The sequence below is a fragment of the Trypanosoma melophagium genome (assembly GCF_022059095.1).
Source record: "Trypanosoma melophagium isolate St. Kilda chromosome Unknown ctg5segment0, whole genome shotgun sequence".
NCBI classification, from domain to species: domain Eukaryota; phylum Euglenozoa; class Kinetoplastea; order Trypanosomatida; family Trypanosomatidae; genus Trypanosoma; species Trypanosoma melophagium.
In genome coordinates this window covers 105,927-119,124 of record NW_027125187.1, presented here as the reverse complement: position 1 = coordinate 119,124, position 13,198 = coordinate 105,927, and the positions used below count along the sequence as shown (strand labels likewise).

General features: G+C 39.5%; 10 protein-coding genes across 10 annotated transcripts; all 10 read right to left on the bottom strand.

Annotated features, from left to right (window-relative positions):
* Window positions 1–389: 389 nt before the first annotated feature.
* Window positions 390–1,700, bottom strand: LSM04_001308 (uncharacterized protein; the record flags this gene model as incomplete). The annotated part of the gene is made up of 1 exon (XM_067329410.1): window positions 390–1,700. One exon carries the CDS (start codon window positions 1,698–1,700, stop codon window positions 390–392), a length of 1,311 nt encoding a protein of 436 aa, XP_067187213.1.
* Window positions 1,701–1,983: 283 nt separating this feature from the next.
* Window positions 1,984–2,757, bottom strand: LSM04_008026 (uncharacterized protein; the record flags this gene model as incomplete). Its single annotated transcript, XM_067329408.1, has 1 exon — window positions 1,984–2,757. One exon carries the CDS (start codon window positions 2,755–2,757, stop codon window positions 1,984–1,986), a length of 774 nt encoding a protein of 257 aa, XP_067187533.1.
* Window positions 2,758–3,033: 276 nt separating this feature from the next.
* Window positions 3,034–3,495, bottom strand: LSM04_003681 (RNA recognition motif domain; the record flags this gene model as incomplete). Its single annotated transcript, XM_067329407.1, has 1 exon — window positions 3,034–3,495. The coding sequence occupies one exon, from the start codon at window positions 3,493–3,495 to the stop codon at window positions 3,034–3,036; it is 462 nt and encodes a 153-aa protein (XP_067187324.1).
* A 1,145-nt stretch (window positions 3,496–4,640) lies between these two features.
* On the bottom strand, window positions 4,641–5,948 carry LSM04_000566 (Hydroxymethylglutaryl-CoA reductase; the record flags this gene model as incomplete). The annotated part of the gene is made up of 1 exon (XM_067329406.1): window positions 4,641–5,948. One exon carries the CDS (start codon window positions 5,946–5,948, stop codon window positions 4,641–4,643), a length of 1,308 nt encoding a protein of 435 aa, XP_067187172.1.
* Window positions 5,949–6,212: 264 nt separating this feature from the next.
* LSM04_003015 (Ribosomal protein S26e) lies at window positions 6,213–6,551 on the bottom strand (the record flags this gene model as incomplete). The annotated part of the gene is made up of 1 exon (XM_067329405.1): window positions 6,213–6,551. The coding sequence occupies one exon, from the start codon at window positions 6,549–6,551 to the stop codon at window positions 6,213–6,215; it is 339 nt and encodes a 112-aa protein (XP_067187290.1).
* Window positions 6,552–6,936: 385 nt separating this feature from the next.
* LSM04_004647 (uncharacterized protein) lies at window positions 6,937–9,240 on the bottom strand (the record flags this gene model as incomplete). The annotated part of the gene is made up of 1 exon (XM_067329404.1): window positions 6,937–9,240. One exon carries the CDS (start codon window positions 9,238–9,240, stop codon window positions 6,937–6,939), a length of 2,304 nt encoding a protein of 767 aa, XP_067187378.1.
* A 37-nt stretch (window positions 9,241–9,277) lies between these two features.
* LSM04_004612 (uncharacterized protein) lies at window positions 9,278–9,973 on the bottom strand (the record flags this gene model as incomplete). Its single annotated transcript, XM_067329403.1, has 1 exon — window positions 9,278–9,973. One exon carries the CDS (start codon window positions 9,971–9,973, stop codon window positions 9,278–9,280), a length of 696 nt encoding a protein of 231 aa, XP_067187373.1.
* A 195-nt stretch (window positions 9,974–10,168) lies between these two features.
* LSM04_001896 (uncharacterized protein) lies at window positions 10,169–11,326 on the bottom strand (the record flags this gene model as incomplete). The annotated part of the gene is made up of 1 exon (XM_067329402.1): window positions 10,169–11,326. One exon carries the CDS (start codon window positions 11,324–11,326, stop codon window positions 10,169–10,171), a length of 1,158 nt encoding a protein of 385 aa, XP_067187234.1.
* A 420-nt stretch (window positions 11,327–11,746) lies between these two features.
* On the bottom strand, window positions 11,747–12,172 carry LSM04_002337 (uncharacterized protein; the record flags this gene model as incomplete). Its single annotated transcript, XM_067329401.1, has 1 exon — window positions 11,747–12,172. The coding sequence occupies one exon, from the start codon at window positions 12,170–12,172 to the stop codon at window positions 11,747–11,749; it is 426 nt and encodes a 141-aa protein (XP_067187261.1).
* A 289-nt stretch (window positions 12,173–12,461) lies between these two features.
* LSM04_002849 (uncharacterized protein) lies at window positions 12,462–12,749 on the bottom strand (the record flags this gene model as incomplete). The annotated part of the gene is made up of 1 exon (XM_067329400.1): window positions 12,462–12,749. One exon carries the CDS (start codon window positions 12,747–12,749, stop codon window positions 12,462–12,464), a length of 288 nt encoding a protein of 95 aa, XP_067187278.1.
* Window positions 12,750–13,198: the final 449 nt, after the last annotated feature.

Sequence of the window (13,198 nt, the reverse complement as noted above, 5' to 3'; positions counted from 1 at the left end):
AACAGAATCCTAGCATATTAATGAAAGTCGAAGAAAAATAAAAAAACACAAAACAATAATAGTAATCATCATTATCATAGTAAAACAAAAAAGAAAAAAAGCAAAGCAAACAAGACACAATGAACATGGTAATAACAAGAGATATTGAAATACAAACTACTTTCATTCACTGCTCATCTTCTGAATGCAAAAAACATAAAAAAAAATTTCACAAAAATAAAATAGAATAAAAAAAAAAAAAAACGCGACATGCACGCGCACTCAATACCAGCTCCAGAAGAAATCCATTACATCATTGAAGTATGACCATTCACCATTTATAATAAAGAAATGGCGATTTTTATTAATCAAACTTCTTCTTATTCTTCTCTTTCATAAATCAAAATACTCTATTTTATAATGCCGTATTGCTTCTTTTCATCGACAGTAAGTACATGGGCAGGGACATATTCTCCCAATTGTGGAACATAGTCAGCAAGCAGCTGCGCACGTGCACGACGGATATATTCCTGCAACTCTTCCTGTCGTTTCCTTTCTTGTTCTTCTAATAGGGCAGCCTGGCGTTCTTCTTCACGTTTTAACTCTCTACGTGCCTCTAGCATTTTTTCGGCTTCTATTGCGTGTTCCTTCTTGAGCTGCAATTGACGTTGTCGTGATAACTGATCCATCTTTGCCTTGCGTGCCAGATCCTCCATCATTAGCTGGCGTAGCTTAATCTCCTCTAGCCGTTCTTGTTCCTTTACCTTCAGACGATCCTGAATGAGTTTCCAGTTCTCCTGCTTTACTTCTTCCGCAAACTTCTCCCGTGCTTCCTTTTCATCCTTCATTGCCTTGCGCTCCTTTGCGACACGTTCTGCCTCGTAGTAGTCGTTTAGCAAACTTTCCAGCTCCTCCCGTTTCGCTCGCTCCTCCGCGATCTTTTTGCTCTGCTCTTCTAGTATGCGGGCCTTTATCGCCTCCTTCTCTCGCAGCAGCTTCTCGTCTGTCTCTTTGCGGCGACCCTGTTCGGCGAGATAGGCGCGTATGGCCGCCTCCTCCCGCTGCTCGCGCTCCCGCTCCGCCGCCTGAATCTCCGCGCGGCGCCGGCGGAACTCTTCCTGCTCCGCCTGCAGTTGCCGCTGCCGCTCGTGGCGTTCGAGGGCGTCGAGGAACTCCTTCTCCTGCACCCGCGCCACCACCGCGTCCACTGCGATGCGCTCCTTCCGCCGCTCTTCCGCCTCATGCTCGGCAAACGCCTTGCGTTCTTCAATGATGCTCAGCTGTGCCGCCTGATGGCGCTGGAATGCCTCAATCTCCTGCCGCCGCCGCTCATCCTCCTTCTCCTTCGACAACTTGTCCTGCTGGTCCAGATACGCAATGTAATCCTTCTCCTCCTGCAGCTTCTGTTCACGCAGCTGACGCATTTCTTCTACCTGGTCAGCCCGTCCACGCCTCATAAAGGCATGCTTTAGCTGTGCCTCTAGGTTCCGAAGCTCCGGGAACGTACGAACAAGCTGAAGCATCTTTTCATCCTTCAAGTCAAGGCGTTGTTGTTCTGCCAACTCTTTCGCAAGAGCTTCATCACGAGCAGCAGCTTGAATCTTTTTTTCTCTATTGGCATAGAACTCTTCCTCCTCTCGCTGAAGTGCCAGTTCAGCCTGCACCGCCTTAAAGCGGTTAACACGGCGGAGCCTCTCCACACGCGCGTTACTCGCGTCCATCAAGTTAGCCACCTCCTCAAAAACAAACAGCAATATAATAGTGAGTAAAATAAAAAAGAAATAGAAAGAAGAAAAGGAAAGCAGTAAGAATAAAAGATCATTATTAGGGCAAATTGGGGAAAGTAAAAATAAAGTAAATAAGAGGATATCATGAAATAAGTAAATAAATACAAGATACAGAGTCGATAGTACAGAAGCAATCACAAAAAGTTCGTTTTTAGTATTATTATTATTGTTATTATTATTATTATTATTATTATTATTATTATTATTATTATTATTATTATTGAGACGATATGCGACGAATGGCAGAGACACAGTTCTCAACACCTGAGCGATGTCCTCGCACAAGAACTGCTACTCTATCATTTGAAGTTAAGATATATACTGCGACTTTATGATTATCTCTAAGCTGCTGGAGACCATCGCCGGATGGACCTGTTAGTAGTCGAAGTCCCCCTCGCATTACTGGAAGAGAAATATCTTCTATTGAGACTTCCACAGTAGGTGAAGGGCTCACAAAAAGAATGGAATGGTTTTGCGAGACTTCACTAAGAGATTCTGAGACCATGGATTGCTTGACAGCATCTAACGCATCCTGTAGTACTCGAAGCTCCACACGCTGCTCAGCTAGTGCAGCTTTCACCAATGCAGCATCTTCTTGAAGTTCATGATCAAATTGATCAATTAAGCGCATGACTTTCATAATTTCCTCCTCAAGAACTTCCTTTTCGCTTACTACACCGGTAGAAAGACCTGATGACCCTTCAGGAGTCCGTTTGTAAAGCTCTTTTGCTTTTTTGACCCGTGACTGTAGGAAAACGTTCTGTTGACTAAGTACTGTATACTCACTCTGCAATTCTGATAAACGTTCACGAACAGGTTCCAAGACATCTCCATATGATGCTGTAGATGCAAAAGATGCCTCTAAGACTCCCTTTCGTGTGGTCGCCTTGTGCCACGCAGACTGGAGGACGTGCAATTTATCTAACAAGAGTGCAAACTCTTGAAAAAATTTCTGAGACACGTCATCACCTTGAATTACTTCATTTGACATCGTTTACTGGATCCCATTAAAAACTAGAAAACAAAAACCTTTTTAATGAGGAATATATGTAGCTAATCTCGTTTATTTAACCTTTCTTGAAAATCCAACGTCAATAAACAAGGGAAACCAAGAAAGAAAAAGCAGTAAACGTAAAAAAAGAAAATTAGGATATTATTTCCCCAAACTAACAGTTGAGATTTTTTTTCTCTTGCTTTTCCTGATATTCTCACTTTTTTTTTTTACACGGCAAAATCCTGGGTGCGAAACACCTTTGTTTTTCTTTTCTCAAGACTGGGTCCATCTTCCCTCGGCCAGAGCACCACTATGACTATTCCACCGGTTTCCCTCAAGTATCTCCTTGTCAGATGGTGGTGGTGGGACTTCTGTACGCTCAAACCCGTCATCAAATGCTTCCAGCGGTAGGTGTGCTGGATTGCGGCGGTTGTGCACTGCTGCTGCGTACTCGCCGCCCACACGCCTGCCGTAGGCGGAGACGGCGGGACTGTTGCGGTGGTAGAGCACAACGAGCGGGAGGCCGGGGGAGGCGCAATAGAGTGCGTGCAGTGCGGCGATGGCGGAGTCGGCGTCATCTACGGCACCGTACGTGACCTCCGCGTAGGGTGTTTTCCCCTCCTGCAGCACCTTCACCTGCAGCACCCGGCCGTAGGCGGAGAAGAGACGCTCCACGTACTGTGCATTCGCCACAGTGGGCAGATTCCCAACAAAGAGCACCGCCGGCCCAGACATCGTCCAAGCACCGCCGCGTCCACCCGCTTCTTCCTCTTGCTGCTGTTGTCGTTAGTTAGTTAGTCGTTAACGAAAATTACGAGACAAAAAAAAGAATACAAAGGGGGAATTTAAAAAATCATTTGCGCATTTACGCATGTATACACACTTGCACAAGATGAAGCAAAGGTGAGAAGGAAATTATTATTATTATTATTATTATTATTATTACCGCCGATAACAGTGTAATAAATGTTTTGGGAACCATGTGTTGATACTCGTAAGTCACTTCAAAGAATTTATCAATATATACTTTTGCTGTCATTCTTCAAAACTAGACCAAATAAGAAAAGCAGCACTAAAGAGAGTTCTGGATACTTTTCATGTACAGGTAGAGAACTCAACGTCAAAATGGAAATGCTTCGTTTTCTACTCTTCTGTGAAGAAATCTGTCCCTTGAAGTAGAAAAGGTGTGTTAAGTCTTCTGCAAGTAGCAGTTCCCATGCTTCTACCTTCAATGTGCATCATGTCTCATTATTCCATTCCACATTTCCCAACTGAACGGTATCAATATTATTAATTTTCTCCATTTCCCTAGAGCCAAGGAAATAAAAGATGTGAAGATCATCCATCAAAAATAAAGAAAAAGAAGGAAAAAAAAAAACGTCATTCCAGGACTGTGTTTCAGTCAATTTTCTCGACGTCTACAAAGAAAATGGAATTAAATAGATTGTATTTCTTTGTAACGAATCCTTGAAAAGAGGACATCCATCTTTCATTGATATTCGCACACCAAATCAAGCGAAGTGTTCAGTTATCAATCACATCATTGACGTCAAACAAAGGCCACTAGTCTATCCCTAGTTCATCAAGCGTTAAGATAAACAAAGAAATAAAGAAGCAACTAGATAAAGAAAGATGGTGATTGTTTCGACCTTCAATTAGAAACAAAAAATTTAGACCCCTTTTAAGAAGATAGGTGTGGTTCCTTCAATTCTAGATAAGCTGTCGTATTCCCTCAAAAAAAAAAAACTCTCTAAAGCGTCTCTTAGAAATAGAGTACCCCTGACGTTGCTCTTTTTTTTTTCTTTTGGTTTTATTTGCAAAAGGAAGAAGCCCTCACAAAACCACACATACACCTACAACCTTTGTATTAACCATTGCTTCTACACTTGTTTTCGGTTAAGTCGCATATGGGCACTTAGAAGATGACCTGCAGCCAACCCTGACATCAGTGAGAGCTCTGCAGAAAGTACACCTGCTGCAACAACACGAGAGAGTATTTGTGCATTAGCACCAGGAGTGTTCTTGTTCGAACCACCACAACCAATTAACTCCAGACAACCCCACTGAGCAGCCAAACCTGTTCCACCTCCCACAGTTCCAACCTCTATACTGGGCATCGTCACTGATATGAGAAGATCATTTCCAACCTTCGACATTGTTGTAATACACGTTGAGGATTCTACTACTTGAGCTGGGTCTTGTCCTGTTGCTATAAATATAGCAGCAACTGCATTGGCAGCCTGGGCATTGAAACCACCTAGAGACCCTGCCATAGCAGAGCCAACAAGATTTTTATCAACGTTAAGGGAAACAAGGCTGTCTACAGTGCATTTGAGAACCTTTTCAACGAGATCAGCTCTGACAGTAGCCTCAGCTAACACCGTCTTTCCTCGACCCTCAATCCAGTTAACTGCTGACGGTTTTTTGTCAGTACAATAATTACCTGACAAAGCAAGAACCTTCATTGTAGGGAATTCTTTTTGCAGAAAAGCCAGAGCTTTATCAACACCTTTTGTGATCATATTCATTCCCATTGCATCACCCGTGGTTGCTCGGAATCGCAGGTATGCTTTCCTACCTGCTAATGCACACTTAAGAGATTTCAACTTCCCAAATCTTGTGGTAGATTCAAACGCTTCTTTAATTAGCGTGAAGTTCTCGTTACAAAAGTCATGAAGTCTTCCTACCTCTTCCAAAGAATCAAGTTCCACTACAGGAGCTCTTGACATACCTTCACTCAAAAGGAGTGTTTTACAACCTCCAGATTGGGATATAACTCGAGCCCCACGATGGGTACTTGCAACAAGTGCGCCTTCTGTAGTAGCCATTGGAATAGGATACTCTTTTCCATCCATAATAATAGGTCCGGCAATACCAAGAGGGATTGGCACGTAACCCACAATATTTTCGCAGTTCTGGCCCACAACTCGGTTCCAATCATAATCTTCAAAAGGAATATTATCAAGAGCATTGCGCTTCGTATCTGCATTTGGCAGTGGAGCCACATACTTGGAAATAACCTCTCGACGGACTTCGATAGCTCGCTTATAATCAGGCTCTAATACCTTCTCGAGGTTGTATAGTGGAATTTTACGACTGTTTACAGCATCAGCAATATCAGAATTGCTACACTTACTCCACGGAATTTTGGTAGCCGAGCACGCAAAAGGGAGTGTCTTACGAAGCATTGCAATAATCCTGAAGAAAGCTATGAAAAAATATGTGTAGCACTCAAAGCAAAATAATAACAATAATAATAATAATAATAAGGGGTAAAGAAAAAAAAAAAGGAAATTATATACGTAAATTACAGTCATACCACAGTTTTGAAAAAAAAAAGAGATGAAATTTAGGGGTTAACTCTTTGGCCTGAACAAAAAGTAGTCTTATAGAAAACAGAATAGAAAAGAAAACGAAGAAATGAGCTCAGAGTATTCTAAGAGTACCATGTACTACTTACCAGCAGTTGGACGAAATGGAACCTTGGAAGTGTAACGACGCTTACGGTCCTCAACAGCGCGAGCGCGCACAACACGCTTGTGAATTGCACACGCGATGCAGAAGCGCTGCTTCATGTACATCTTGGGCATAGGGAAACCAGCGCCATACACTGGGGACGCCTCGGCAACATCACGAGCAGACGCCTGATCCAACAGTCTACGTACCACAAAGCGGCGAATGGCCTTGTCCTTGGGAGCCAGGCGCCCGCAGTTGAAGCAGTGCACCGGGTTTGTGCGGCCCCGGGAGCTTGGGGGCTTTGATCGTCCGTGATTGCGGCGCTTCGTTGTCATGACTCTGTCAACACTAGAAATGGGAAGAGCAAAAGAGAAAAGAAAGAAGAAAAAAGAAACAAATATAGTAAAAACAAAGAAAATAATAATAATAATAATAATAATAATAATAATAATAATAATAATAATAATAATAATAATAATAATAATAATAATAATAATAATAATAATAATAATAATAATAATAATAAACCCACAACAGATGAAGAAAAGAGAAATAGCAGGGCAAATCAAATACCAAATTAACGATAAGAGAGCATAAATAGGCTCTACAACAAATTGAAAATATCTTCCTTCACGAAGAATCAAAGAGATCAAATATTTCTCATTTAGGTGGGGAAAGTTTAAGACGCAACTGCGTCGTCACGGTAAGAACAACCTTTTGCTAGAAATCGGAAGAGTCACTGTCGTCAAACAAAGACCTTTTGGGTGGACCTCTCCTAGGTACCCCACGTTTGAGCTCCTCCTTCTCCAGTATAGGGAAATCGTTATCTGAATCTGAGTCACTCAATGTAAGCCTTTTGATTCGGGTAGGAATACCCCGCCTTGTTGGTGGTGAAGCTATTTGATTAACTTGCTTTTGGCTATTGGTGGTAGAGAATGATTTCTTGAAAGGTGCAGGATCAGACTGGCACTCAGTCTTCGTTTCTTCCCTTTTAGAGTGTGTATCCCCATCAGGAACACTCTCGGGGAAATATTCCTCTTTGTTTTCTGGTGCAACACTAACACTTTCAGGGTAAACAGTCTGACGCACATCAGATTGCTGTGGTGAAACTAATTCACCATGATGGTATGGCACCTCTTGCGGGGTTGGAATAAAACTCTGTTGTTCATTTTCTTCCGGGGGTAGGAAACCTTCAGTCTTATCTAAAGAAGTCTGATTTTCAAATTTATCTGGACACATTTTACCATTTTCACTCTGAGCTAATTCCTCATATGCCAAAAGAATATGCTGTTCACTGCTTGAACTTTTTTGAGGTAACAATCCAATATCAGCCCTAACTTTTGTAAGTTCTGATAAAAGTTCTCGGTAACGGCGATCCATTTCATCAGGATCAAAGCGAACCAATGCTTCCTGACTCTCAATCACATCCTGAAACTTTGATTCAAGTAATTCATTAGGTATTTCTGGTTGGTTCCATAAATTGCTCTCAGATTCGAAATTTACTGGAGGTTCAGATGCATACAACATTCGCATAGGAGGAAATGGAACACAAGTACCACCTACACTCGCAGTAACCCATTCACAAACTTCCTTCTGTTCTTGCTCCATATTTTTTTCTCGTTCTTCCGCACGTTGAACCTCAAAGGCGTAGTTTACCTTTTTATTTATTCTTAATGCGTGTATAACTGCGAGTAAATCACTCCTTCCAATAGGTTGAGAAGTTTGCGCAACAGCGCTCCTAATGTTGTGAAAAATCTCTTCTTCAAGTTCTTCTTTTGCTGTCATCAAGGAATCGTTCTCTGTCTCCATCTGTGAATTTCCAACATGAAGATTGTGGAGAGTCTCTTGAAGTGCTACTACTTGAGAATTCAACCGTCGTTCATCTGCTTCACTTTGCTCCATTGCGCTTCTTAAACGAATACGCATAGCATTAACTTCTGCCTTGTGACGTTGAACAGTAATAGTTAGTTCTTGGGTAACTGCATCAGCTTCTAAAAGTGCTTCACTTTGTCCATCCTCTATACCTTGAATCCTTCCTCTTTCAAAAGAATCGTGTATAACTCTTTGACGTTCCTCTTGATAACGTCTATCACGTGTTGCCAATTCATCAATTAATTCTTGTCGTAATTCACGAATATCTGCAGCTGCTTTACTTCGTTCATCTTCAAGTAATTGTGTATAATGTAATTTATCATTCTCAATCTTTTTTCTAGTTTCGTCAAGTTGACTTTCTTTTATACGAACTTCTTCTGATACAGAACGCAATTGATCACCTAGTGTAATTATTTTTGATTCAAGAATTTTCACACGAGAAGATTCTTCGGTATATTTTTCTTCATCAATAGCAACTTTTGATTTATTTGTTTGAAATTCAATCAAAGATACTTTTAATTTTTGCTTTTCATTTTTTATATCTTGATCTGCAACCTCCAAAAGGCGTTTTACAGTTGAAAGATGACGAGCAACATCCTCTCGTTCAGATTGTATTCGTGTTAATTCAGAATGAGTTTGTGCAATTTTTCTATCAAAGTCTAATTTTTCTTCATTCGATAAATTAATAGAATTTTTTCTTTCTTCCGCAAGTAAATTTGCAGTACTAGTAAACTTATCAACTTTTTTTTGCAACTCACGATTTTTATCCTCAATTTGTCTTAAAGCTATATCTTTCTGAGCAAGTGTTTCTCTAGCTTCTTCAGTATCAATCAATAATTTTTTAATCGAATATTCAATTTGAGCACTTGCTAAACTCTTAGGTTTTTCACTTTGTTCATGAATTTTCACATCATTAATGAAAATATCAAGTTGTTTTCTTGCCTCCTGTAACTCTTTAGTAAGCACGTGAACTTGATCACGAATTCGATCAACAACCAATAATTGTTCTCTACTAAATCCAGGTAAAGGAATAAAAGAAGAATGAGAATAATAAGGTTCCAAATTTGGCATAATACTAGGTTCATTATTATGGAAAATAGCTTTTGAGTTCTCTGTTAATTCTGGAGTTGAACTATGGAAAGTAATAGCCATATTTTCATGATTTCCTACAACTTGAGAAGAATTTTTCTTAACGATATGAACGTAAAAACACATGAACTTGAGGTCCACCTCCCCTTTTCGCTCCAAGGGGAATAACTATCAAACGAGTCCCTTCTTCGCCCATTCCTATTATCATTCCTTCAAATCCTTTCATGACTGGAGTAACACCCATATGATTAGCGGGTACACTCATTGTAAACGGTTTTTCATCCGTTAGATTACCGTCTAATTTACTTCCAAGAATAGGAAGTTTCTTCTGATGCGCTTCACATTGAACTACCCAACTTTGATAACGTAATTTTACTATATCATTAGCAAATACAATTCGATCACGTTTTCCTGATGTAACATCACATGCAAGAATACTTTGATTTGAATAACCTGAGGCTCCGTACATTGCTACGGAGGCATGAGCACAAAATTCAATTGCAGCATCTACTGTCTCAAACTGCATAGACCAGTTTTTCCCCTTTTCATCTTTAAAAGAAACATAACCTCCATCTTGTAATGCCAAATTCGCACCAGCTTTGTTGTTAGTAGTTATACCACTTGTACATACGTATTCATTTTTTTCGTTATAACAACCCATCTTATAAAATGGTGGATCCGATAACGTACCAATAATGGCACAACCAACCGATCCATATTCTTGATACTGAGCGGTCTCATCTAGAAATAAAAACAAATTAACTCTCACGACACATGTGTGTTGTGTCGTTGTCATTGTCTATATAATGAAACTAAAAAAATATTTCACTATAACTTCAAATCATAAAAAAAAAAAATAAAAAAAACTATGGTAAAAAATAAATTATTTTTTTTTTTCAAATCAAATTGCTATTTATAATGGCAAACACCTCATTAGAATTAACTGAATGCCCCAAAGCAAAGAAAAAAAAATCTTTTAGAAAAACAACTATTACAATGTTAGCCATTCTTCTTCGTTTGTTGACTTCGCAAGTGCACAGAAATCAACATCTTTAGAATCTAACTCTTTGTCGTACATCGTCAACCAGGGGATCATTTTTTGTTCTTCTTCTTTTGATAACCCAAAAACAACCTCATTTATTCGAATAATAGAGTTCTTATTGAGGTAAGCAGGTGGAAGAAGAAGATTTCGAATACGTACCTCAGAAAATGGAATTCCTGTAACAAAACTAGCTCGTCTTGCGATCCCCTCCATTTGTTTTCGATGCGGTAATTGACGGTTACGTAACCATGTATTTTCTGAAGCTACAATAATAAGAGTAATATCTGTTCCATTAACATACAAAAAGTCCGGCAACCCTTGTACACAATCACCTGAAACCAAAGATTTTCTACTATCACAAAAATCGAAAAGTAACTCAAGTTTTTTTCCATTTCCAAAAACTAATCGACTTGTATTTTTAGTTTCTGGAAAGGATTTTAAGAGCAATCCCTCTAAATATCGACGTAAGGATGAGCGATAACCCTTAGTAAGATTAAAACCAAGAAAATCATGGATAATATCTATTTGGGGATATGTTTTAATAATATGAGAAATAAGATCACGGAAAGTATTGCTTTCATCAACAAAAATTCTTTTCGTTACTGGGTCTTCCATAATATAGTTTGAAAAGGCAGATTCAAAGGTACCTTGTAAAGCCAAACCATATACACAACAAAGTCGCTCTAAAAGCATATGATCTCTTGATCCATAAATTTCCAAACGTAAAAAGGCATCACGTAAACGTGTAGCTTTATTTACTTCACCCATCCAACGCAACTTTGACGCTTCCTCTTGCATCCAAGAACGATTTTTTCCTCTAACATCTTCTTTTGATATTCCAGTCAAAGAAGAAACAACTCCAAGATCCGCATTAATTGCGTCACGGCATTTTCCCCAATGAAAAAAGGAACTCTTTAAGAGTTCTTGCTGACGACGCATTACTTCCTTTTCATGAGCAGGGAGTAATGGTGGAACTCGCATTTCCCATTTATTAAGCTTCCATTTGGAAATACGATCTTCTACCTGTTCCAATAATTCCAACTCATTAGACGATCTATTTCCAGAATGGTAAAGAGAAAACAACTCTTTGTGTGACAATTGAGTCATACCATAGGTTGCATGCGATCTCACTTGTCGTACATTAGCTATCGCAAAACGACAGACGTTTCTCATATTCATTATCTACAAAAAAAAGACAAAAGAGAGAACGGATAGAAAATGATAAAAGTCAAAAAAAAAAAAAAAACACAAAAAAGGCAGATTCCATTTTTTTATTTGCTGTTCAAAACAAAAACCAGAGCATGTGAGAAAAACATCAAGGAAAAAAAAAAAGAAAACGCATCTAACAAAAAAAAAAATAAGCAAGAACTAGTTATTACTAATACACACAGATACATTACTTACCATCCCTCCCTCTCCTTCCCTCCCACTTCCCATATACATAGATATATCACTGCTGCTAATCCCCATAACCCCAGACAAACCTACAAAAATAAAAACCTTAATGACAATCCAGCGAGATTATACCTAGAAAGATTCCTTTGAGTGTATGTGACGTAACCACTCCGAATCTAATACACTACCCCCCCATTCGATATAATGGTTATCCATTGGGAAGTGCATAGTATAATCTAAAAAGGGTTTTTCACCATATTCACCATAATAATTATTTGCAATAAGCCTGGGTAAACCATAGGGAAAAATAAAAAAACAAGGAAAGAACCACATAAGTAAACGACGAAACATTTCCCAAGTTGTTTCATATCTCCTGGTATCCTTATCTATCCACAATTCCTGTCTTCCCCAACCCCAGAACATCCAAAAATTCAACTGATACTGAGGAAATACAGATGTATTAGGGGCTTCCCTAGCGTAATTAAATGGATATTTTGCATTTTTTGACATTTCAAACTCCTGATATCGATAAGAACGAATTGCACATTTTCTCAACATATTTTACTATCTTGTATACCCAGAACTAATACAAATAAAACCTCTATTACTACTTTTAACCCCAAGATAATAAAAGAATAGATGTAAATAAGAAGAAAAAAAAACACCTTAATTATTTTCCGCAACAAAAAAAAAACTCGGAAATAAAAAAAAACAAATAAGCAAATAAAAGGTACAATTGATATACCTTTTATATAACTAACGATACACATAAATTGTATTTATTTTTTTTTTCCTTTCTTTCGGTTTTTAATCCTGAGAGCAATAAATATTGGAGTACTTTCTTCAACTATCTGTCGTCATCATCAGCGTCAAAAATACCCTCACCAAGTTTCCACCACGCTAAAGTATAGAACATGTGAAGGTCATGGTGCTTTTCAGCTTCATTAAGATCACTCCAGTTATCTCCAGTAATAGGCCAATGATACATTGATCTGTAAGTAGAAAAATACCACGGAATATTTTGGTCCAACTTCTTCACAAAGGCCGGTTCCTTCATTCCATGCGGAAATTCACCCCTAGTGGCAAGTTCCAAATCAGCATATTTCATTCGAAGCAACCGGCATCGCCGCAACATTGCGCCCTTTTCTTTCAGAAAAAAAAGTATAAATAAAAAATAAAAAAAGAAACCATAAATCAGAAAGAAAAAAAAACAAAACAGAAAACAATAACAGAGAAAAATTTAAATATAAAAACCAAACCCCAACAGTCTCGCCCCCGGCCGCCCAAGTCGCCAACGCGGGATCGCGCAGCCGCCACCCCGGATGTTTGGCCCGCCGCGCCCCGAGAACCAAAAGAGAGAGGACAACGAAAGAGGAAAGGCGCGCCCGCTGCCTCCCGCCGACCTTTCGATTTCCGTCCCCCAACCCCTCCCACCTCGATGCGCCCAGAAAGTTCCCCTGCGGCGGCGCGGGCAGGGGTCCAGGCACGCGTTGGGCCCGTAGAAAGGCGACCACTTTTTTTTTGTGTTTATTTTTTTTTTTGCTATTCCTGTGGGGTGGGGCGGGCGTCTTTTTAGAATTCGTG